General features: G+C 38.9%; 1 protein-coding gene across 6 annotated transcripts in view; it reads left to right on the forward strand.

The window, feature by feature from the left end:
• The window catches only part of FAF2 (Fas associated factor family member 2), a 92,226-nt gene that overhangs the window by 49,411 nt on the left and 18,408 nt on the right, over window positions 1–24,407 (forward strand). For 5 of the 6 annotated variants that reach the window (XM_078066896.1, XM_036115745.2, XM_036115744.2 and 2 more), the window contains one exon: window positions 11,873–11,941. In XM_078066896.1, the coding sequence (XP_077923022.1) occupies window positions 11,894–11,941 (48 nt within the window). In that variant the 5' untranslated portion in view covers window positions 11,873–11,893. Of the gene's footprint in view, window positions 1–7,731; window positions 7,806–11,872; window positions 11,942–24,407 lie in introns of all 6 variants that reach the window. The other variant, XM_036115746.2, reaches the window with a different exon arrangement.

Consider the following 24,407-nt stretch of genomic DNA (forward strand, 5'->3'; position numbering starts at 1 on the left):
CCTGTCACTAATAAGGAGATTGAGTCTATAATAAAAAACTCCTGACAAAGAAAAGCCTTGTGCCTGATGGCTTCTCTGGTAAATTCTCCCAACCATGTAAAGAACTAATTCCAGGGGTGTCTGGCTGGCTCAGTCGGAAGAGCATTGTGGCTTTTGATCTCAGGTATGTGAATTGGTGCCCCACGTTGGGTGTAGAGATTACTTAAAAACAAAATTTTAAAAAGAACTAATTTCAGTCCTTCTCAAAATTTTCCAAAAAATTTTGGAAATTTTGGAAATTGCCACTTTACTAACTCATTCTGTGAGGCCAGCATTACCTTGATACCAAAGCCAGATAAAGACATAGCAAGAAGACTAGAGACCATTATCTCTTGTGAACATTAATGCAGAAATCCTCAACAAAGTACTGGCAACCTGAATTTAGCAGCATATTTAAAGGATTATACACCATGACCAAGTAGGATTTATTCCTGGAATGCAACAGTTGTTCAAAGTATGAAAATCTATCAGTGTAATATCCCAGCTTGACAGAATGATGGGGGAAAAGTCCATATGATCATCTCATTCATGTACAAATAAAATGTCTTTTTGTTTTTTCTTTTTAAGATTTTATTTATTTATTTGTCAGGGAGAGAGGGAGAGAGAGAACAAGCAGGGGGAGTGGCAGGCAGAAGGAGAAGCAGGCTCCCCGCCGAGCAAGGAGCCCGATGCGGGACTCAGTCCCAGGATCCTGGGATCATGACCTGAGCCAAAGGTAGACGCTCAACCAACTGAGCCACCCAGGCGTCCCACAAATAAAATGTCTTTTTCTTGTCCACATGAAACTAAGTTTTATGATGATATTCTCATTTTTAATGTTTCCTTCATGTTTCTTTATAATAATAGCTGAATTGAGCATTGTATACTTAATCTTTACAACCCAATGAGTTAATCACTGTTTTTATTTATGTTTTACAAAGACATAAACTGAGCCTCAGAATGATGCCTAAGGTTACCAAGCTAGTTAGTAGTAGAATAGAATAAAGTGTTACTGAAGACTCTGGTATCCTCTAACTTTCCAACAAAGATCAGCCACTTACTCTACCTACTTTTAATTGCTTGGATTAAGAATATTGTGGATTTCTTTTTGGAAATGTTCACTTCATGTGGTATTTTAATGTAGATTCAAATATTTGCACATAAAACATCCTGTATACTGTCATTGTGTCCAATCAGTTTTCAGATATTTAAAAATCTACTTAGGCGGTTAGGATTATCTCTTGATTCACATGGACCATTTTGTTTGACATCCAGTGATGGTCTCTAATCTGTGGTTCCCAAGCCAGTTCTACAGGAAAGCTCCTCAATGGATATAAATAGTATTCTTTTAAAATAGACCTTTCCCTATGTGCAGTTGTGAAGTTAATTTTCTTTTTACATAAAAGCAAGACATTTAAAAGATGTATTAGGAATTTCCAAAAAGGGGATTTTAGTATGCAGCATTTTCTAGGCTTCTTTGGCTCCAAGCCCTTTGTTTATAGAACAAAACTATACCAGTAAATTGTTGACTCTAGGCATAAAGGAGAACAATTTTACATACATCTGTGAGCTGATATTTAGCTACCAATAAGTATAATTAAGAAAGAAGGGGCCATGGGTGCCTGGCTGGCTCAGTCGGTAGAACATGTGACTCTTGATTTCAGGCTTGTGGGTTTGAGCCCCACGTTGGGTGTAGAGATTACTTAAAAAAATAAAGTCTTTAAAAAAAAAAAAAAAAAAAGAAGAAAGAAGTGACCAGGAACACAAAGACCAGACAGTTCTGCCACCCATATGCTCTGTAACTTGGGAAAGCTTTTTCACATCGCTAAGTTTCTTTTTGTGCAAAATGAAGGGTTGAATTGCTCTCTTCAGTTATTTAAAAAAAACTTTTTTTTATTTATTTGTCAGAGAGCATGGAACGTGAGCAAGCAGGGGGAGCAGCAGGCAGAGGGAGAGGGAGAGGGAGAAGCGGGCTCCCTGCTAAGCCCAAGCTAAAGGCAGATGCTTAACCGACTGAACCACCCAGGTGTCCCTACTGTCTTCGATTTATCTTTAATGCTTAATGTGAAAATTAGAAACATTCCAGATATTCTCAAAATTTTTTTTTTTAATTTTCTGAATTGAGAATTTTTGAAAACTTGTTTTCTAAAATGAATTAGTCAAATGATAATGGGAGGCAGTGTGGCATAGGAAGCAACCTGCACTTTGGATGTAGTTATTCTAGGTTTCAGTCTCAGCTCTACCACTTCTTATTATTCCTAGGCAAGGATATTCTTAGACAAGTTACCTAACCTCTTGAACCCTTGGCTTTCTCAGTAGTGAAAATGAGGGCTTTATTACTTACAGTGCCTATTACATAGTAATAATTACTATGTAATAGGTGCTTAGTAAATGGAAGCTGCTGGTATTTAAGAGAGTTCAGTAATTAAATGTGAATAATAAAGATCTGAGTGTAGGAGTTTTAGTTATAGATCAGAGGCCGTGTGTGATTGCTTCCTGAAGGGACCTCAAATTCCATTTCTCCTGCTACTACCAGAGAGGGCATATTGCTTACTGCATAAAGCAAAAGTATTTGTGTAGTAGGAAGGAGGGAACAAAGATCACTGGTTTTTGCCAAGTTTCTCTCTGGGAATAACTGAAAACAAGTTAAAATATCCATCCCCAGCAACCTAGGGCCAACAATCCAATTGGAATTTAGAGAGTACTTAAATATCAACTGAGATTTCACATCAACCTTCTACAGTGTCTGTTAGTATAAACAGGTGAGGTGTGGGAAGAGAAACACTTCTTAGGAAAGCACTCTAGTGATTACACTTGGGTAATCTAGAGTGTTACCTAAGCCCTATCCAAATAGTTGAATGACATCTAGTTAAAACACTGCACCATTTATTGTTTGTGATACCTTCCTTGAATCTTTCTTTTTTTTTTTCTTTCTTTTTTTTTAGATAGGTCAAGGATTACTATTTTGGAAGTGGGTTGCCAAGTGGCGTTGCCGTACACTTGTCTTCTGACTCGGGAGAGGAAGTTAGACCAAGGATGGAATAGGAGAAGGTTATAGAATAGTCCACACACTTTCCTCCAATTTCCCCAATGCATCTTGCTAGTTAGAGATTGGTTGGGGTTCAGGGTACTTTTTGCCCTAAAGATATATACCTTTCTCCTTCTAATGCTATAAATCAATTACACTTTTGTGTAAATTGCTGTAATTAATGCAGTATTATCCTGAATCCTTAGGAGGGCAGTTAATGGAAGGGGAGTTAGCTCTGAGAGGAGGAAGGAAGGAAGAAAAGATCATCTTGGAGCAAGGGCTATATCTCAGTAAGACAGACCTGGATGCACCTTCCCAATAGGGGATTTGTAGTAGCAGTTGACATTAGACGCTAGCCCTGGGAGATTAGAGGGAGAAGGTGCATTTTCAAAGTGCATTTTGGCAATATGTATCAAGAACTTTAAAAATTATATATATTCCTTGGCTCATAATTTTAATTGAATCCTAAAGGGGGAAATTCTAAATACAGAGAGACTTTAAGCAGAAATGTTCATCAGAGTGCTATTTTTAATAGTGGAAAATCAAAAGCAATTTTAACATCTATATGTAAATTGCTTTGGCCAATTGGAATATTATATAACTAATGGTTACTTAATGTATTAAGAGTGCTCAAAATTATATGTATCAAGGAAAGCGGAATCTCACAGGGAAGAGAAAATACAGAAAGCTCCTCACCTGGTGACTGTAAGCAGTGATGTGGGAGGTGGGGATGGTTAGTGGAAAGGGAGGAGTAGAGGAGGGATTGGTTCCCAAGCCAGGAGAGAAAACATCAGAAGAGTCTTACAAAGATCAAAAGGCAAAGGTGGATGGATTCTTCTCAAACGCTTATAGTGTAGAAAAGAGAAGCAAAGCCCATTAACCAGTTCTCCCTATAATTAAAAGTTTCGATGGAGGTTGAATCAAAAACCCCAAATCCAGGGGTGCCTTGGGTGGCTCAGTTGGTTAAGCATCTGACTCTTGATTTTGGTTCAGGTCATGGTCTCGGGATTTCCACGCCATGTCAGACTCTGCACTTAGCGGGAAGTCTGCTTTTCTTCCTCTCTCTCTCCCTCTGCTCCTCCCCCCAACTCAAGCACGCTCTCTCTCTAAAATAAATAAGTCTTTAAAAAAACCACTGTGCTTTACCAGAAGTAAATTTTTCTTACAAAGATATGCAAAATTATTTCAACAGTTTTCCTCATTCTTAGTAAATGACACTATCATCCCTCCACTTAAGCTTGAGTTCATCTTAGTATTTCTTTTCCACCCCCATATATTTATCATTCAGTCCTTTTGGTTCTAGCTTTACCATATACCCCAAATCTGTCCTCTTCTTTCCCTCTTAACTGCTACGATCCTATTCTAAACTACCATTCTCTTTCCCTTTGACTTCTGTATAGTCTCTTAGCTGGTGTCTTGCTCTCCTTCATGCCCTCTGCAATTCTTTTTTTTTTTTTTTATAAGATTTTATTTATTCATTTGAGACACAGAGATACAGAAAGAGAGCATGAGCAGGGAGAGAGGCAGAGGGAGAAGGAGAAGCAGGCTCCCCGCTGAGCCAGGAGCCCAGTGTGGGACTCGATCCCAGGACCCTGGAATCATGACCCGAGCCGAAGGCAGACGCTTAACCATCTGAGCCACCCAGGTGCCCCCATGCCCTCTGCAATTCTTCCCACAGCCAGAATGACTTTTCAAAAAAATCTTCATATGGGGGCGCCTGGGTGGCTCAGTTGGTTAAGCGACTGCCTTCGGCTCAGGTCATGATCCTGGAGTCCCTGGATTGAGTCCCGCATCGGGCTCCCTGCTCAGTGGGGAGTCTGCTTCTCCCTCTGATCCTCCTCCTCTCATGTGCTCTCTCTCTCTCATTCTCTCTCTCTCAAATGAATAAATCTTTAAAAAAAAAATCTAGGTATGGTCATGACACTCCTGCTGAACTTAGAATTAAAGCTCTTGGTTACTGATTCTCAACCCTGTACAATAGAATCACCTGGAAGTTCCCACTCCCTAGGAAAAAATTTATGCCGAGGCTGCATTTTCAGTCTGATTAAGTTGTTTGGGGTAGAGGCCTAGGCATCTGTAGATTCCCCAGAGATACTTCTGATGTGCAAGCAAAGCTTAGAAATACCACCCTAGATGAATGTTCTCTCCCCTGCCGCCTTCTCAGACCTCGTCTGCCAACTTTCCAAATTTGTTCTGCCTCAGAAGTGTCCCCCCACTTTTGTTTTTTCACTTTCAAGTAAACTTTCGACTTCAGAATTAGATTTACAGAGAAGTTGGAAAAATAGTACACAGACTTCCCATATCCCCTGCATTCAGTGTTCCTGGTTACATTATTAATTTGGTACTTTTGTTATAATTAGTGCCAGTATTGGTATATTATTAACTGAAGTCCATACTTTAATCAGATTTCTTTAGTTTTTACCTAATGTTCTTTTTTCTGTTCCAGGATCCCATCTAGGATACCACATTACACTTAGTAGCCAGGTTTCCTTGGGCTCCTCTTGGCTGTCACAGTTTCTCAGACTTTACTTGTTTTTGATGGTCTTGACAGGTTTTGGGAGTACTAGTCAGGTATTTTGTAGAATGTCCCTCAGTTGGGATTTGTCTGATGTTTTTTTCATGATTAGGCAGGGGTTACGGATTTTTGGAAGGAAGATCACAGAGGTACAGTGCTTTTTTATTATATCTTATCAAGGGTCCATAATGTCAACACAGTTTATCACCATTGACATTGACTTGATCACCTGGTTGTGGCAGTGTTGGGTTTCCCCACTATAAAGTTAATCTTTTCCCCTCCTTTTCCGTACTGTACTCTTTGGAAGAAAGTCACGGCGCACAGCTCACACTTAAGGAATAGAGAGTTATGTTCTACCTCCTTGAAGGCATAGTATCTACACAATTATTTGGAGTTGTTTTGCACAGGATATTTGCCTGTTCTCCCCCATTTATTCAGTTATGTATTTATATGGACTCATGGATGTTTATTTTGTATTATAATCCATGACTGTTTTGTTACTCAAATTGTACCATCTTTGTCTACTGGTAGCTCTTTGAGTTGACTCCTTGATATACCCTCATCATTGTGGGGTTCTTTTGGGCACTTCCTTACTTTCTGGCACTAGGAGATTCTCTAGGCTCATCTTTTGTATTTCCTGCCCTAGTCCTAGGATCACCTATTTTTCCAAGGAACCTGGTCCCTTTTTTTGGAGAACAGTGTTAGCAACCAAAATCTGGGCGTTACTTGTGCTTGTTGCTGGGGTGTGTATTATTGCTTCTAGGTCTTCTCAGCTGATGGAGCAAAGACATACATGTGTATATACTAAGCCAACGATTTCTCTTTGTAACCATTCTATATTAAGCTAAACATGAGTTGATTCAGATGTCTCCAACTCTAATCCATTACCACATGGATCATTCTAGCCTTCTCCCCTGGGTTATCTGTAACTTCCCACTTCAACACTGAGAAAACTTACCCCCCCATCTGTTTACTTAATTGTTCAGTTCCTGTATATGTCAATAGATTTAGTGGCTTCAGAATTAACACCCTGTGGCAAACACCTTTATCAACTGGAGAACAGCACTTACGTGCAGTTTCTTTTGCCTTTAGTCTTAGAGACTCCACTCATTTCCACAGCTACTTAGGTTCACACCTTTCCCTTTCATCCCCTTCAGTGAGGTTGTTTCATATATTTATAATACAATTAGATTCTTTTGTCATAAGCTGTGTTCCATCCTAGAATCCTCTGACCTTTTAATTAATTTTTAAATTTACATGCATTAAGATTCACTCTGCTATGAAGTTCCATGGGTTTTACAAATGTATAGTGTCATATATCCATTTGTCTGAGTTTTTACCTTTGTTGCCCTGCCTAGAATACTCTTCCTGCATGTTTTTCCATGGCTGGACCCTTATCTTTCATCAGCTTTCTGCTGAAGTGTTAGCTCTTGTAGAGGCTTTCCTTGAACACTCAATCCAAAGGAATCCCCTAGCCTAAAAATGTGTTCATTTATTTGCTCTGTGTGTGTGGTTTGTTTTTGTCAGTCTGCCTCTGGTAAGATGTAAACTTAATGAAAACAGGAACTTATTTCTATCATGGATATCTAGAATACTGGGTCAGTGAACATTTGTTGATAGATGAATAAATAGTCCTGCCTAGGTGTGTCCAGAATTCCTTATTACTAGTGCATGGTTTTAGTACTCATCAGTAGTGATCAAAAGCAGGCTTGTTCAGTTGGGCTTCCAGTTCACCCTGATGCACTACTTACGAAAGAATTTTGCTTACAAATTAGGTTAAGTGTTTCAGTATATTGAAGATGTGCAAAAAAAAAGTTAATAAGTGACATATAATCTCTTGTCATATGTAGAACTGTACAATACCATGAATTTCCCAGCCTGGTGTACATTAGAATTAGGAGCTTTAAAAAAAAGATTCCCAGGCTGGGGGGGAAAAAAAGATTCCCAGGCTTCATCTCTGACTTACCTTCAGGAAGATTCTGCAAATTTGTGTTTTTAACACCCAGCTTAACATCTAGTCAGAACTTTTGGGATTTTAAAGCCCCAGGGTATTAATATACAGTGAGACCTGGTGAGACTGTCTGGAGGATTTCAGTTTATAGCGGCAATTATCAAAGCTTATACAGACAGGTCTTTTTAATTTGGACTAACTTTTTCTGTAACTTTTTAGGTCCTTACTGTGTGCTATAGATATATCCTAGACACTGCTCTCAAGGAGCCTGTATCCTCTGATAAAGCAATAGAGTGAGTATAAATAATTGTAGTAGAAGGTAGAAAATAATAGGTACATAACGGGGTGCCTGGGTGGCTCAGTCGTTAAGCGTCTGCCTTCGGCTCAGGTCATGATCCCAGGGCCCTGGGATCGAGCCCCGCATCGGGGGGGGGGGGTCCCTGCTCAGCGGGAGGCCTGCTTCTCCCACTCCCCCTGCTTGTGTTCCCTCTCTCACTGTCTCTCTCTCTGTCAAATAAATAAAAATAAAATCTTAAAAAAAAAAAAATAGGTACATAAGATTGATAGAAAACAATTTAAAGCCAGAGTGGCCATTCACCCTGAGAAGAAGGTAAAAGTAGAGTCTAATTCTTAAAGAGAATGTATACAGAGGAGGGGAAACCCCAGTCTTCTACAGAAGGCTGTGAGGAAATTGGAAGTTAAGGGGGGAGCCTATTGAAAGTCAGAAGGCAGTAGCCAAATTGATAAAAGGCCTAGAATGGTCAGAAACTAAAGTCCAGACTGTTGGAGCTGTCAAAGCCAGTGGTTCTTTTTTTTTTTTTTTTAAGAGGGCAGGGCAGGGGCAGGAGGAGAGAGAATCCTAGGTAGGCTCCACACCCAGTGCAGAGCCTGATGCGGGGCTTGATCTCATGATCTGAGTCGGACTCTTAACTAACTGAGCCACCCAGGCACCCCAAAGCCAGTTTATCTAATTAATAGAGCTCTAGAGTAATTAACAGAGCGTTTCAATTTTAGTTTCGAAATTTGTACAGTATTTTTAACATAAAAATTTTTTTCCTATCTAAATTTATATACTAGTAGGTTTTTCAAAAAATAAACAATTGCATACATAAATAATCCAAACTTCAGGTTTTTTGGCTTTTTTAAGGTCTGAAAAGGACAACCAGTTCAAACTAAGTCCCTCATGGTGCACATAGAGGAAGCTAAAATCTTTTAGAGTTAAAATGTGTCTGGTCCATGGTTACAGGGTACAGAATCAAGGCAAGAACCTCAGGCTCCATGGGGCACCTGGGTGGCTCAGTTGTTAAGCGTCTACCTTTGGCTCAGGTCATGATCCCAGGGTCCTGGGATTGAGCCCCGCATTGGGCTCCTTGCTCCGCGGGAAGCCTGCTTCTCCCTCTCCCACTCCCCCTGCTTGTATTCCCTCTCTCGCTGTCTCTCTCTCTGTCAAATAAATAAATAAAAATCTTTAAAAGAAAAAAAAAGAACCTCAGGCTCCTCATTCAGAAGTGCATGTTACCACATTATTGTGAGGTTGAGACCAATCTCTTTCTCCTTTTGTTTGCTGGTTGTTAAGAGGAATTTCTTTAGAATAGAGACGTTATCCTATTCATCTTTGTGTCTCTTGGGCATAGTAAGTAGGACAGAGAATAGATAATAGATATTTGTTACATGGATGGATGGATGGATGGATTTGACTTTTGTATTAGACCTCAAAAGAAGTCTAGGATTTAGCCCTGTGGAAATTCTGGTCATTAGATGTACATATGAACTGTTAGATTTATTAAGTATTAGACACCTAAAGGGAAATAGAAAATAATCTAGAAAGCTGGGTTGGGGTCAATGTTATAGGAACACTTGAATGCCAAGCTACGGGTTTTTGGAATTTACTATCCAACCAACTGAAAAATTTTGAGCAGAGGAGTAATATACATACATGCATGTACATGTGCACACACATACACACAATAGTTAGAAGGAGAGAGAAAATAATGATTTTGACAATTCAGTTGAAGTGTTATAAAAGCTTGATTAGAGATGCTGGATGTGGGAATGGAAAAGTGGTTACAGATGTAATACAGAAAATGGTCAGAACTTGATTGCTGATGAAGTGTGGAGTTAAAGCATAGAATACTCAAAAATGAGGCTGAGGTTCCCGAGGTCATCTTTGCCTGTGTGTGTGTGTGTGTGTGTGTGTATGTATGTATGTGTATATATATATATATATATATATTTTTTTTTTTTTTTTTTTTTAAGATTTTATTTATTTGAGAGAGACGAGCAGGGGGAGAGGGAGAAGCAGACTCCCCGCTGAGCAGGGAGCCTGTGGGTGGGGCTCAATCCTGGGACTCCAGAATCATGACCTGAGTTGAAGGCAGATGCTTAACTGAGCCACCCAGGCACCCCTGCCTGTATATTTTGGAGGGTGGTGGTGTCATTAACACATATAGTGGTTTTAAATGATGCCTGTGAGGTACTGATGCCACATCTGGGTGGATATGTTGAATAGGCTATTGGAAATATGCTGCTAAACTTCAGAAGAGATGGTGGGCCCAGAGATTAAATTAGGAGTCATCTGAGTAGAAAAGGTGGTTGAAGACTAAGGATTAAATGAGATTGCCAGTGGGACGCCTGGGTGGCTTAGTTGGTTAAGTGTCTGACTCCTGGTTTTGGTTCAGGTCATGATTTCAGGGTAATGAGATTGAGCCCCGTGTCGGGCTCTGTGCTCAGCATGGAGTCTGCTTCAGATTCTCTCTCCCTCCCCCTCTATCTATCTACCTACCTACCTATCTATCTATCTATCTATCATCTATCTATCTATAAATGAGATTGCCACGGAGGGGGGATATAGAGAGATGAAAACCAGGGACACATCCCTAGGGAAATTCCGTTTAGAGGGGTGGATGAAGAGGTGCCAGAGAAGGAACAAAGTGAAATCTGAGAACAGTCCAAGGAGAAGGGAATAGGGAAAATACTTAATCATAGGGAAACCTATGAATAACAGATTCAGTTTTACACAGTTCATATTATAAGCTAGGTTATAATGCCAGTAGATAAAATGATGTAAGTTATTGTAAGGCATTACATTTTGCAGGAAACCTGCATTATTGTATTATTATATATTATAAACAGAATTGTTGAACATTAAAGAATATTTTGCTGGAAGCTGGTACAGCCACTTTGGAAGACAGTATGGAGGTTCCTCAAAAAGTTAAAAGTAGAGCTACCCTACGACCCAGCAATTGCACTACTGGGTATTTACCCCAAAGATACAAATGTAGTGACAAGAAGGGGCCCATGTACCCCGGTGTTCATAGCAGCAATATCCACAATAGCCAAACTGTAGAAGGAGCCAAGATGCCCTTCAGCGGATGAATGGATAAAGAAGATGTGGTTTGTATATACAATGGAATAATACTCAGCCATCAGAAAGGATGAATACCCATCATTTGCATCAACATGGATGGGAGTGGAGGGGATTATGCTAAGTGAAATAAGTCAAATAGAGAAAATCCATTATCATATGGTTTCACTCATATGTGGAACATAAGGAATAGTATGGAGGACATTAGGGGAAGGAAGGGAAAACTGAAGGAAGGGAAATCAGAGGGGGAGACAAACCATGAGAGACTATGGACTCCAGGAAACAAACTGAGGGTTTCAAAGGGGAGGGGGTTGGGGGGATGGGTATTAAGGAGGGCAGCTGTTGTAATGAGCACTGGGTGTTACATGCAACTAATGAAACATTGAACAAAAACTAATGATGTACTGTATGGTGGCTAACAACATTAAAAAAAGAATATTTTGCGGGACCCAGTGGTTGAAGAAATCTTTAATTATTTAAACTTCAGTTTGAGAGGAGAAATTGATTTTAATCAGTAGTCATCTTAATTGAAAGCCTTGAAATTTTAGGGGCACCTGGGTGGCTCAGTCATTAAGCGTCTGCCTTCGGCTCAGGTCATGATCCCAGGGTCCTGGGATCGAGCCCCGCATCGGGCTCCCTGCTCCGCAGGAAGCCTGCTTCTCCCTCTCCCACTCCCCCTGCTTGTGTTCCTGCTCTCGCTGTGTCTCTCTCTGTCAAATAAATAAATAATCTTTAAAAAAAAAAAAGAAAAAAAAAGAAAGCCTTGAAATTTTAAAGGGTAAGAAACTTGCCTTTTTTCCCCCTATGGGAGTAATACCTGCTATAACTGACTAGATAAATTCTGAATAGTGACATTTTTACCATGCTTGAACATCTGTCTTCAGTACTTTTCCATGTAGTTTCCCAGCAGCATTCATAAGTATAAGGGGTAAAAATATCTACATATTTACTGTTGGTTTCTCCCTAAGTAACTTTTTGGTTTTTCCTTCTTTTCAGGATCTGACTGGCATAGAATCTATGGATCAATGTCGCCATACCTTGGAACAGCATAACTGGAACATAGAGGTATAGTAGGATTCATTCTGAGCTTATTTCTTTTTCCTGGTTTGATAATGAACCAAAGACATGTATTTTTTCACAGCAGGAATCCTTTCTCTTCATAGAAGTTTTTTTTTAAGATTTTTATTTATTTATTTATTTGACAGAGAGAGAGACAGCGTGAGAGAGAACATAAGCAGGGGGAGTGGGAGAGGGAGAAGCAGGCTCCCCGCTGAGCAGGGAGCCCGATGCGGGGCTTGATCCCAGGACTCTGGGATCATGACCTGAGCCGAAGGCAGACGCTTAACGACTGAGCCACCCAGGCGCCCCAAAGTTTTTTTTTTTAATTTGCAACTTGTTAGTCTTTAAAAATAAATGTGTGGGAAAGAAAAATTATGATCAAAGTTTATTATAAAATTTTGTAAAAGATGGTGACCAGATCCCTCTGTATAGTGCCCCTCTCTCTCATTTTTTTTTCAGTGGCTCTTTGGGAAAACTTGATTTTTTATACATGTGGTTTGTAACCAAATATGTTAATGTGAACTTTATTACATATTTTATATTCTTTTGGATTTTCTAGGTAGCTGTATCATCTGCAACTCAGTGATTTCTTTTTTTCCATATATAGATCTTTTGTTTCTTTTACTTGATCATTGAATTTCTAGAACTTCATAACAGTGTCAATAATGGTAATAACAAGCATTGTCCTTACTATAATGCCTCTAATGTTTTATTATCGAGTGTGATACTGTTTTGAGATAGATCACTAGAAATTAAGCTCCATGAGAGCAGAGGTATTTTTTGGTTTTGTTAACTGCTGTCTTCCTAGCATCTAAAACATTCCAGCACATCATAGGCTCTCAATAAATATCTGCCAACTATCTTCCAATCTTAGTATGTTCATATGATCTCTGTTGAGATTACTATGTTTTAATTATAGTATGTTATTTGAATAGGGTACTAAAGATTTCCGGAAATATATTCCTAAATTATATTTAGTTGTTCAACACACTTTTGAGCTATTAAATTCTAGGCTCTGGTATACATATATCCGGGAACAAGACTAATATCCTACTCTCAGCTTAATTCTAGATAATTTTAATTTGTAATAAATGTTGTGAATAAGATGAGTATAGGAAATGTCACAGGATCTCAGAGTTATTTTGTTATTTTTTTAAAGATTTTATTTATTTATTTCACAGAGAGAGAGAGCTAGCAAGAGTAGGAACACAAGCAGGGGGAGTGGGAGAGGGAGAAGCAGGCTTCCCGCGGAGCAGGGAGCCTGACGTAGGGCTCGATCCCAGGACCCTGGGATCATGACCCAAGCCGAAGGCAGACGCTTAACAACTGAGCCACCCAGGCGCCCCATCGGAGTTATTTTAAATAAGGTGGTGAAGTAAGGCATTTCTGAGGAGGTTATATTTGAGCTGACACCTGAATGATGAAAAGGAATGATGAATGGGAACATTTGGGGCAGAGAATGAATTTTAGGCAAAGGGAATGATGTTGCTCTGTATGATAATTTTGTGCTTTCTCCTTGTTAGATTTTTATTTCAAGCATGTGCTGGCTTTATAAGATGACTAACTTGATAAAATGAATTGAGAAGGATACATAGTGTAGATTTGAAAGAAAGCACTTAAAAATTTGTTTCTGGGCGCCTGGGTGGCTCAGTTGGTTAAGCGACTGCTTTCGGCTCAGGTCATGATCCTGGAGTCCCGGGATCGAGTCCCACATCAGGCTCCCTGCTCAGCCCGGAGTCTGCTTCTCCCTCTGACCCTCCTCCCTCTCATGCTCTCTGTCTCTCTCACAAATAAATAAAATAAAAAAAATCTTAAAAAAAAAAAAAATTTGTTTCTGCCAGTTCTTTATTAACTTTTTCATGTTTTCCCCATCCATAATTTCTTTGCTATATCTTTTTTAAAAGTTATTTAAATTCAATTAATTAGCATATAATGTATTATTGGTTTCAGAGATAGAGGTCAGTGATTCATCAGTCTTATATAATACCAGTGCTCATTACATCATGTGCTCTCCTTAATGTCCATCACCCAGTTACCCCATCCGCCACCTCCCTCCCCTCCAGCAATCCTCAGTTTGTTTCCCTTTTTTTTTTTTTTTTTAAAGATTTTATTTATTTATTTGACAGAGCGAGACACAGCGAAAGGGGGAACACAAGTAGGGGCAGTAGGAGAGGGAGAAGCAGGCTTCCCGTGGAGCAGGGAGCCTGATGCGGGGCTCGATCCCAGGACCCTGGGATCATGACCTGAGCCGAAGGCAGACGCTTAACGACTGAGCCACCCAGGCGCCACCTCAGTTTGTTTCCTATGATTAAGAGTCTCTTATGGTTTGTCTCCCTCTCTGATTTCGTCTTGTTTTATTTTTTTCCTCTTTTCCCCTATGATCCTCTGTTTTGTTTCTTTTTTTTTTTAATGTTATTCCTTTCTTTTTTTTTTTTTTTTTTAAAGGTTTTATTTATTTATTTGACAGACACAGCGAGAGAGGGAACACAAGCAGGGGGAGTGGGAGAGGGAGAAGCAGGCTTCCTGCAGAGCAGGGAGCCCGATGCGGGGCTCGATCCCAGGACCCTGGGATCCTGACCTGAGCCGAAGGTAGACGCTTAACGACTGAGCCACCCAGGCGCCCCCCTTTGTTTTGTTTCTTAAATACCACATATGAGTGAAATCATATTTCTCTGATTGACTTATTTCACTTAGCATAATACCCTCTAGTTCAATCCACATCATTACAAATGGCAAGATTTCATATTTTTTTGATGGTTGAGTAGTATTCCATTGTATATATATATATACCACTTCTTCTTTATCCATTCATCTGTCGATGGACATATGGGCTCTTCCCGTAGTTTGGCTATTGTGAACATTGCTTCTATAAACATTGGGTGCAGGTGCCCCTTTGGATCACTACATTTGTATCTTTGGGGTAAAGACCCAGTAGTGCAATTGCTGGGTTATAGGGTAGCTCTATTTTCAACTTGTTGAGGACTCTCCATACTGTTTTCCAGAGTGGCTGCACCAGCTTGCATTCTCACCAACAGTGTAAGAGGGTTCCCCTTTTCTCTGCATCCTCGCCAACATCTGTCATTTCCTGACTTGTTAATTTTAGCCATTCTGACTGGTGTGAGGTTGCTACATCTTTCTCGATAAGCTTTCTTAGGAGACACTTTTTTCTTAGAGATTTTCAAGTTTTTTTTAGCATAGGCTATACAAAGTAGCATATCTTCTACTCTTTTCTGTATCTGTTCTGTTAGCCCCTCTTCTCATTGTTGGGTTTTTTAAATTTTATTTTATTTTTATTTGTCGGAGAGAGCACAAGCAGGGGGAGCAGCAGACAGGGGGAGAGAGAGAAGCAGGCTCCCCGCTGAGCAAGGAGCCAGATGTGGGACTTGACCCTGGGATCATGACCTGAGCTGAAGGCAGACGCTTAACTGACTAAGCCACCCAGGCGTCCCCTCATTGTTTGTTTTTAAGATTTTTTTTATTTATTTGAGAAAGAGGGAGAGCATGAGCACGAATGGGGGGAGGGGCAGAAGGAGAGGGAGAAGCAAACTCCCCACTGAGCAGGGAGCCCAATGCTGGCCTTAATCCCAGGAGCCTGAGTGGAAGGCAGAGATGCTTAACCAGCTGAGCCACCCAGGCAGCCCTCATTGTTTTTATTATGTTTTCCTTTTTAAAAAATGAGACTTGCTAGAGACTGGTTTATTGTTTATGTGTTTGGTTTATAAAAAGCTCTTGTATTTATCAGTTGGTTTTTTTTTTCTTTCTGTTTTTTGTTTGTTTTTGCTTTTGCTTTTTTATTTAAGAAAATCTGGAGTGCCTGGGTGGCTCAGTCAGTTAAGCATCTGCCTTTGGCTCAGATCCTGATTCCAGGGTCCTGGGATCGAGCCCCACATCTGGCTCCCTGCTCAGCGGGGAGGCTGCCTCTCCCTGTCCTTCTCACTCCGCCTGCTTGTGCTCTCTCTGTCTCTCTCAAATAAATAAAATTTTTTAAAAAAAGAAAAGATAAAACACCCTTTTGTAGATTTATATTTTCTTAGCATCTTGATTTTTATAGTTTGGTTTATTTATGTTCTTTCTTGCATTTAAGACTGAATTTTCTTCTGAAAATACATTTTTAAAGTTTAGATTTTCTTCTGTGACCCAAAAGTTATTTAGGAACACATTTGGAATTCTTAGTAGCTTGTTTTTTTGTTTTTTGTTTATCCTTTTCATATTAATCTTTCATTTTATTTCATATAGGCATGTGTTGAGGTCCTTGTGGCTTAATAATGTTCCATTAATATTACGAGATTTTTTAAATTTTTTTTATTTTTTTTTTAAGATTTTACTTATTTTTTTGAGAGGAAGCCAGAGACAGAGCAAGAGCAGAGGGGGATGGGGAGAGGGAGGGGCAGAGGGATAGGGAGAAGACGACTCCCCGCCAAGCACGGAGCCCGACATGGGACTTGATCCTAGGATCCCGAAATCATGACCCGAGCCGAAGGCAGACGTTTGACCCACTGAGCCACCCAGGCACCCTGAGATATATTTTTTTAATTAATATTTTAAACTTAGAGAAAAATAGAGAGATAAAGTGAAAAGCCATGGACCTATCATCCAGCTCCTGAAAACCAGGCATTTTGCAGTACTTGTTTCAAACTTCTTTTAAACAGATATGGATAAAGCAATCAACAAAACTAAAAAGAATAGGAGAACATATTTGCAAGCAACATATCTGATAAAGGGTTAGTATCCAAAACCTTATAAAGAAGTTATCAAACTCAACACCCGGAAACTAAATAAATCCAGTTAAGAAATGGGCAGAAGACATGAAAGACATTTTTCCAAAGAAGACATCCAGATGGCTAACAGACACATGAAAAGATGCTCAACATCATTCATCATAGGGGAAATACAAATCAAAACCACGATGAGATACCACCTCACATCTGTCAGAATGGCTAAAATGAACAACACAAGAAAGAACAGGTGTTGGTGAGGATGCAGAGAAAGGGGAACCAACCCTCTTGCAGTGTTGGATGGGAATGTAAACTGGTGCAGCCACTCTGGAGAACAGTATGGAGATTCCTCAAGAAGTTAAAAATAGAACTACCCTACAATCCAGCAATTGCACTATTAGGTATTTACCCAAAGGATACAAAAATACAGATTCCGTGGGGTACATGCAGCCCAGTGTTTATAGCAGCATTATATATATATGGCAGCATTATCAACAACAGCCAAATGGCCATCGACTGATGAATGGATAAAGAAGATGTTGTATGTACACACACACACACACACACAGTGCAGTATTGCTCAGCCATCAAAAAGAATGAAATCTTGCTGTTTGCAATGAGGTGGATGGAACTAGAGGGTATTATGTTAAGCGAAATAAGTCAGAATGAGATACCGTATGATTTCACTCATATGTAGAATTTAAGAAAAAAACCAGATGAACATATGGAAGGGGGGAAAAAAGAAATCAGAGGGAAACAAACCATAAGAGACTCTTAATGATAGAGAACAAACAAAGGTGGGTGGGGTATGCACTAGATGGGGTGATGGGCATTAAGGAGGGCACTTGTGATGAGCATTGGGTGTTGTATGTAAGTGATGAATCACTGAATTCTGCTCCTGAAACTAATTTTGCACTGTATGTTAACTAACTAGAATTTAAATAAAAAATTGAAAAGAAAAAATGTATATATAAAAGTATAAATTAAAATTTTTTAAAATAAATATGGATAAAATCACACTCTATGTAAGTTGCTTACATGTCATCCCTGTCCAACCCCTACTTCATTTCTTTTCCTTCTTTGAAGAAGTAATCACTGTTGACAACTAGGTGTTTGTCGAGGAATGTGTTTTTTTGTTGGAGGTGTCTGTATTTAATCAATCTTATTACATGTATAATTAAAATCTGCTATTTCCTGGGGTGCCTGGGTGTTGCAGTCAGTTGAGCGTCGTGATCTCAGGGTTCTGGGATCGAGCCCCACTTTGGATTTCTTTATTTCTCACTGGTGATGTCTTTTTTTTCTGATTATAAATCCCAAATTTAAAACACAGAGTTGATGAAGTTTTTTTTTTTTTTAAAGATTTTATTTATTTATTCGTGAGAGAGAGAGAAGCACAAGCAGGGGGGAGCAGCAGGCAGAGGGAGAAGCAGGCTCCTCACTGAGCAAGGAGCCCGATGGCCGGACTCGATCCCCGGACCCCAGTATCAAGACCCAAGCCAAAGGCAGATGCTTAACTGACTGAGCCACCCAGGTGTCCCTGGAGTTGATAAAGTTTTAAATGAAAGTTCTTGGGGCGCCTGAGTGGCTCAGTCGGTAGAGCATCAGACTGTGATTTCAGCTCAGGCCATCATCTTGGAGTTGTGGGTTCGAGCCCCACACTGGGCCTGGAGCCTTTTTGAGATTCTCCCCCTCCCTCTGCCTGTCCCCCGTCACGCACTCACACTCTCTAAAAAAAATTTTTTTAAAAGGCAATGTCCAATGAAATCTAATTTATGCAATTTAAGACTACGGGTTTAGGGGCCCTGGGTGGTTCAGTTGGTTAAGAATCTGCTTTCAGGCATGATCTCAGGGTCCTGGGATTGAGCCCCACAGTCAGGCCCCCTGCTCATCAAGGAGTCTGCTTTTCCCTCTCCCTCTGCTCCTCCCTCCTGGTGCTTTCTCTCGCTCTCTCAAATAAAAATTTTTTTTTTTTTTTTTTTAAGATTTTATTTATTTGACAGAGAACACAAGCAGGGGAAGTGGCAGGCAGAGGCAAAGGCAGAAGCAGGCTCCCTGCAGAGCATGGGGAGCCCAATGTGGGACTCAATCCTAGGACCCCAGGATCATGACCTGAGCCGAAGGCAGACACTTAACCAACTGAGCCACCCAGGCGCCCTCTCAAATAAAATCTTAATACATACATACATACATACATACATACATACATACATACATACATAAAATGAAAGTTCTTGGTAATCACACTTGAGATAACCATGTTTGATGTTTTAATATATGTCTTTCTGGACCTTCTTACATGTATTAGTCTGCTTAGTGTACTGATAATATATGTATATACTTTTCCAATGTTAATAACAAATATATCAAAAGAAATTCTAATCTTTTGTACATGCTGTAGAAAGGCAGTCCATGGTGCAGATAAAGTACATTAATAAATTTTATGTTTTATTTTTGGGGAGACACTTTCTAATTTTACATAGTTTGGCTATTTGACACAAAGACAAGTGGCTATTAGAGCTTTCTTGTAATATCTCTTAATATCAGATGATGCTTTTTGCTTTAAATTCTACTTTGATGTATTAATATTGTTGCCCCTGCTTGTTTTTTATTGATTTTCAGTTACCTGGTATAATGTCAACCATCCTTTAATAGGAAATGACTTATTAAAATATTAAAAGCTTGTTGCAAAAATACCTGTGCACATGTGCATACCCACAACAAAGAATTCCAAAAAGCATAAAGAAGAAAATGCTCTCTCTTAATTCCACCACTTCTTAGAAAGCTGGTGTTAAGTTTTAGTGTATATCCTTTCAGACTTTTATATTTATTTATATGACTCCATAGATTGAAGTATAATTTTCTTGTTACACAAGTGGGATTATGCCATCTTTATAGTTTTTTTCACTTTAGTCTATTTTAGTAACTCATAAAAATAATACATGAAATACATTAAAATAATCCTGGCTTTAAAGAGTTTAAAGCCTAAGATGAAATACGAAAAAAAAAATGCCATTCAAATCACTTTGTTATCACAATCTCTTAGTCCTAAATCCCCAATGTAGTAAAATTAACATTTTTTTTGTTTCTAGATATCTTTATGCCTGTCTAAAAATATATGTGTATATTTTTCCCCAAATAATCTGGAGGTCTCAAACTTTTTTTCATGCCACTGTTTACACTTAAGAATTATTGAGGACTATAAATAAAATCTTAGAAAAAAAGAATTATTGAGAACCTCCATAGAGCTTCTGTTTATATTGGTTTTATCAATTGATATTTATTACCATATTACAAATTAAAACAAAAATTTTTAGTTCATCTTAAAAATAATAAACTCATTACATGTTAACATAAATTTTTGCAAATCTCTTTAATGTCTGGCTTAGTAGAGAAAAAAACTGGATTTTCATCTGCGCTGCCTTTATTCTGTTGTGATATGTCATTTTAGTTGAAGTATGTGAAGAAAATCCAATTTCACCCAATTATAGTTGGCAATGGGAAGAGTATTTCAGTTGCCTTTCCAGATAACCGTGGATGTTCTCTGATACTATGGTAGTTTCTTAAGGGTTAGTTGTAATATGAATTTGAAACCATATGAAAGAACTCTTCATTCTCCTTTACATTGAAATCTATTGATCTGTATTGCATTTTGTTTTTTGTTTAGTTTCTTATGATTGGTCTTTTTTTAAAGATTTATTTATTTATTTTAGAGAGTGAGTGCATATGCGAGCTGGGGGAAGGAGCAGAGGGGGAGGGACAAGCAGACTCTGCGCTGAGGGCATAGCCTCTCTTGGAGCTCAATTCCACAGCCCTGAGATCATGACCCCAGTCGAAATCAAGAGTTGGATGCTCAACTGACTGAGCCACCCAGGTGCCCCATGAATGGTCTTTTTAATGTTGTTAGTAGTTTGAAACACAATTTTCTGAGGGACATCACTTTTTTTCAGTTCTTTTTTTTGAGGTCTAGCCTTAATTTTTATTTATTTTACTTAAAAATGTTTTTTTATTGAGGTGTAATTGACATATAACATTATTAGTTTTGGGTGTACAACATAATGATTCGGTATTTGTATATATTGCAAAATGATCACCACAGTAAGTCTGGTTAGTGTCTGTCAACATACATAGTTACAGATTTTTTTTTTCTTGTGATGAAAACTTTTAAGATCTACTTTTCTTCAGTTCATTCCCTCCCACCATCCTTGAAGCCCACTGGCTACTCCCCTCTTGCTTTGTGCCTTGACCTTGCCTATGGAGAGAATATTTGGGAATAGGTGGCTTCAGGATGCTGGATCCAATCATATTTTTCTTAAGTTATACCTCTAGTCCTTCTTTCTCGTTTTGAACTTCCCCCATACCTGTTTCCCAAGAATAAACTGTTCTTTAAAGGCTTTCATGAGTCAGAAGTGGAATTGGCAGCAGCAGCTATCAGGTAAGCTATCTGGTGTCTGCCACTTGCTTTCTCCTCCCATTACTTCTGTAGGTATTGTTGTCTTCTGTAGAAAGCCAAACCATGAGCACCAATTTTAAAGAGGAAACCCAAGCACATCTAACAGGGTAGTGCTGGTGGTTGGCAGGAGGCTCTCAGTTCTCTGCCATGTGAAATGCTCTATAGGACTGTTTTGAGTATTCTCCCAACATGGCAGTTGACTTCATGTCTAACTTGACTCTGTCTGTGTCCGTAAGGAACAAGAGAAAAGATCACAGGGGAGGGGAGGGAAAAACGAAACAAGACGAAACCAGAGAGGGAGACAAACCATAAGAGACTCTTAATCTCAGGAAACAAACTGAGGGTTGCTGGAGTGGAGGTGGGTGGGAGGGATGGGGATGCTGGGTGATGGACATTGGGGAAGGTATGTGCTATGGTGAACGCTGTGAATTGTATAAGACTGATGAATCACAGACCTGTACCCCTGAAACAAATAATACATTATATGTTAATAATAATAAATAAAAAGACTACTTCTGGTCTCTCCTTCACCATCCTGGGCTTTGTGCTTCCCTTGTCACTCCCCTCCCTAAGGTCCCACTGAAAAGTGATTGACATTGCACTTTGTAAGCATCCCCTTTGACCGTTGCATGATTTCATAACTTCAGGCATTGGTTATTTGGAAAATAGTGTTCACTGAATTAATATAGATCTTCCAAATGTTGTTGCATTTTACTATATAATTTCATGTATTAATAGCACTACCATACTCATCAGAAAAGCTTTTAAAAGGTATTAGGAAATTGCCAAGTTTACAATGGCAAATACAAGTTTTCCAAAATTTTTGCCTGGAAGTTCTGATTTATAATTGACAACAATTGCTGTCAGTTGTGGGTTTTAAGTAACAGGTTTATTATTGATTATGTAATTCACATACCAAACAGTTCACCTATTTAAAATGTGAAATTCAATAGTTTTTAGTATATTCACAAAGTTGTGCAGCCATTACCACCATCAATTTTAAAACATTTCCCCCCAAATGTTTTAGAATATTTAGAACATTACCCCCAAAAGAAACCCCATACCCTTTAGCTATTATCCACCTACTTCTATCCCTCCCTGCTCTTAAGCAACTACTAATCTACATTCTGTTTATAGGTTTCCCTTTTCTGGACTTTCATATGTGGCATGTATCAGTACTGCATTCATTTTTTTGTGTTGTGGTAAAATGTACATATCAAAAAAGTTTACCATTTTAACCGTTTTTAAGTTTACAGTTTTGTTGCATTAAATACATTTACATTGTTGTGACAGTGGTAACACTGTCCATTTTCAGAACTTTTTCATCATCCCAAACTGAAACTCTGTACCTATTAAACAGTTATTTCCCATTATCCTCTTCCCCTGTCTCTGGTAACTGAAATTCCACTTTTTGTCTCTATAGAATTTGGCTATTCTAGATACCTCATGTAAGTGGCATCAGACAATATTTGTCCATTTGTGTCTGGCTTATTTCACTTAGCATGTTTTCAAGATTTATGCATGTCATAGTATGTATCAGTACTTCATTCCTTTTAATGTCAAATCCCATTCTCTTGTATGAATATACCACAGTTGATAAATGCTTGGGTGTTTCCACTTTTGTCCAATATCAGTAATGTTGCAGTGAACATTAGCGTACAGGTTTTTGTGGAGATGATTTCATTTCTCTTGGGTGTATACCTAGGAGTGGAATTGCTGAGTCCTATGGCAACTCTATGTTTAACCTTCTGAAGAACTGCCAGACTGTTTGCAAAGAGGCTATACTATTTTACATTCCCAGCAGTAGTGTATGAGGGTTCCAATTTCTCCACATCCTTACCAACAGTTGTTAGTATCTTATGTGAAGTACTATCTTGTGATTTTGATTTGCATTTTTCTGATGGCTAATTATATAGAGCATGTTTTTATGTGCTTGGCGGTTATTTGTATGTCATATTTGGAGTCCTTTGCCCATTTTTAAATTGGGTTATTATCTTTTTGATGATGAGTTGTAAGGTTTTTAATATTTTCTAGATACCACACTCTTACAGATACATATACATCTTTTCTTCTATTCCAAGGGTTGTCTTTTGATTCTCTTGGTAGTGTCCCTTTGTCTTTTTTTTTTTTTTTGGATGCACAAAAGTTTTGATGAAAGTCCAGTTTATCTAATTTTTTTCTTTTGTTGTTTGTGCTTTAGTGTCATGTCTAAGGAACAGTTGCCTAATCCAAGGTCATGAAGATTTTTGTCTTCTTTTATGAGTTTTATAATTTTTGCTCTTACATTTGGGTCTTTGATGTATTTTGAGTTAATTTTTGTATATAATGTGATTTAGGAGTTCAAGTTCTTTTTTTTTTAATTAATTTTTTTTTGAGGTAGTGTTCCATGATTCATTGTTTGTGTATAACACCCAGTGCTCCATTCAGTACGTGCCCTCTTTAATACCCATCACCAGACTAACCCATCCCCCCACCCCCTCCCCTCTAGAACCCTCGTTTGTTTCTCAAGTCCATAGTCTCTCATGTTTTGTCTCCTCCTCCGATCCCCCCCCTTCATTTTTCCCTTCCTACTATCTTCTTCTTTTTTTTTTTTTCAAACATATAATGTATTATTTGTTTCAGAGGTACAGGTCTGTGATTCATGTCTTAGACAATTCACAGCACTCACTATAGAACATACCCTCCCCAATGTCTATCACCCAGCCACCCCCTCCCTCCCATCCCCCACCACTCCAGCAACCCTCAGTTTGTTTCCTGAGATTAAGAGTTCTTCATATCAGTGAGATCGTATTATACATGTCATTTCTTTTGCATGTCAGTATCCAGTTATCCCAGTATCATTTGTTGAAAGACTGCTCTTTCCACATCAGATTGTGCCTTAATACTGAAAAATATGAAAACTTAGAGAACTACCTGATGTTAGTCACACTGCAACGTTTAAAGACAGCTGTTATAGTTAGAGAGCACACAAGTTCTTAAAAGACCACCTTCACTTCTGACAATAACTGCAGGTTCAGGAATTTCCCAAAACCACCCTCAGGTTTGATAATTCACTGGAAGAGTTCTCTAAAAGCTATTATACTTGGGTTATAGTTTATTACAGGGAAAGGATATAGATTAAAATCAGCTAAAGGAAGAGACATCTAGGGCAGAATCTTGAATTCTAAACGCAAAGCTTCCATATTCCTCTTTCGTGGAATCAAAGATTTGTGACATTATACATGAAATATTGCCAACCAGGGGAGCTCATCTCAGCTTCAGTGTCCAGAGTTTTCATTGGGGCTTCATTACATGGTCATGATTGAAT

The sequence above is a fragment of the Halichoerus grypus genome, chromosome 2 (assembly GCF_964656455.1).
Source record: "Halichoerus grypus chromosome 2, mHalGry1.hap1.1, whole genome shotgun sequence".
Taxonomy (NCBI): Eukaryota; Metazoa; Chordata; class Mammalia; order Carnivora; family Phocidae; genus Halichoerus; species Halichoerus grypus.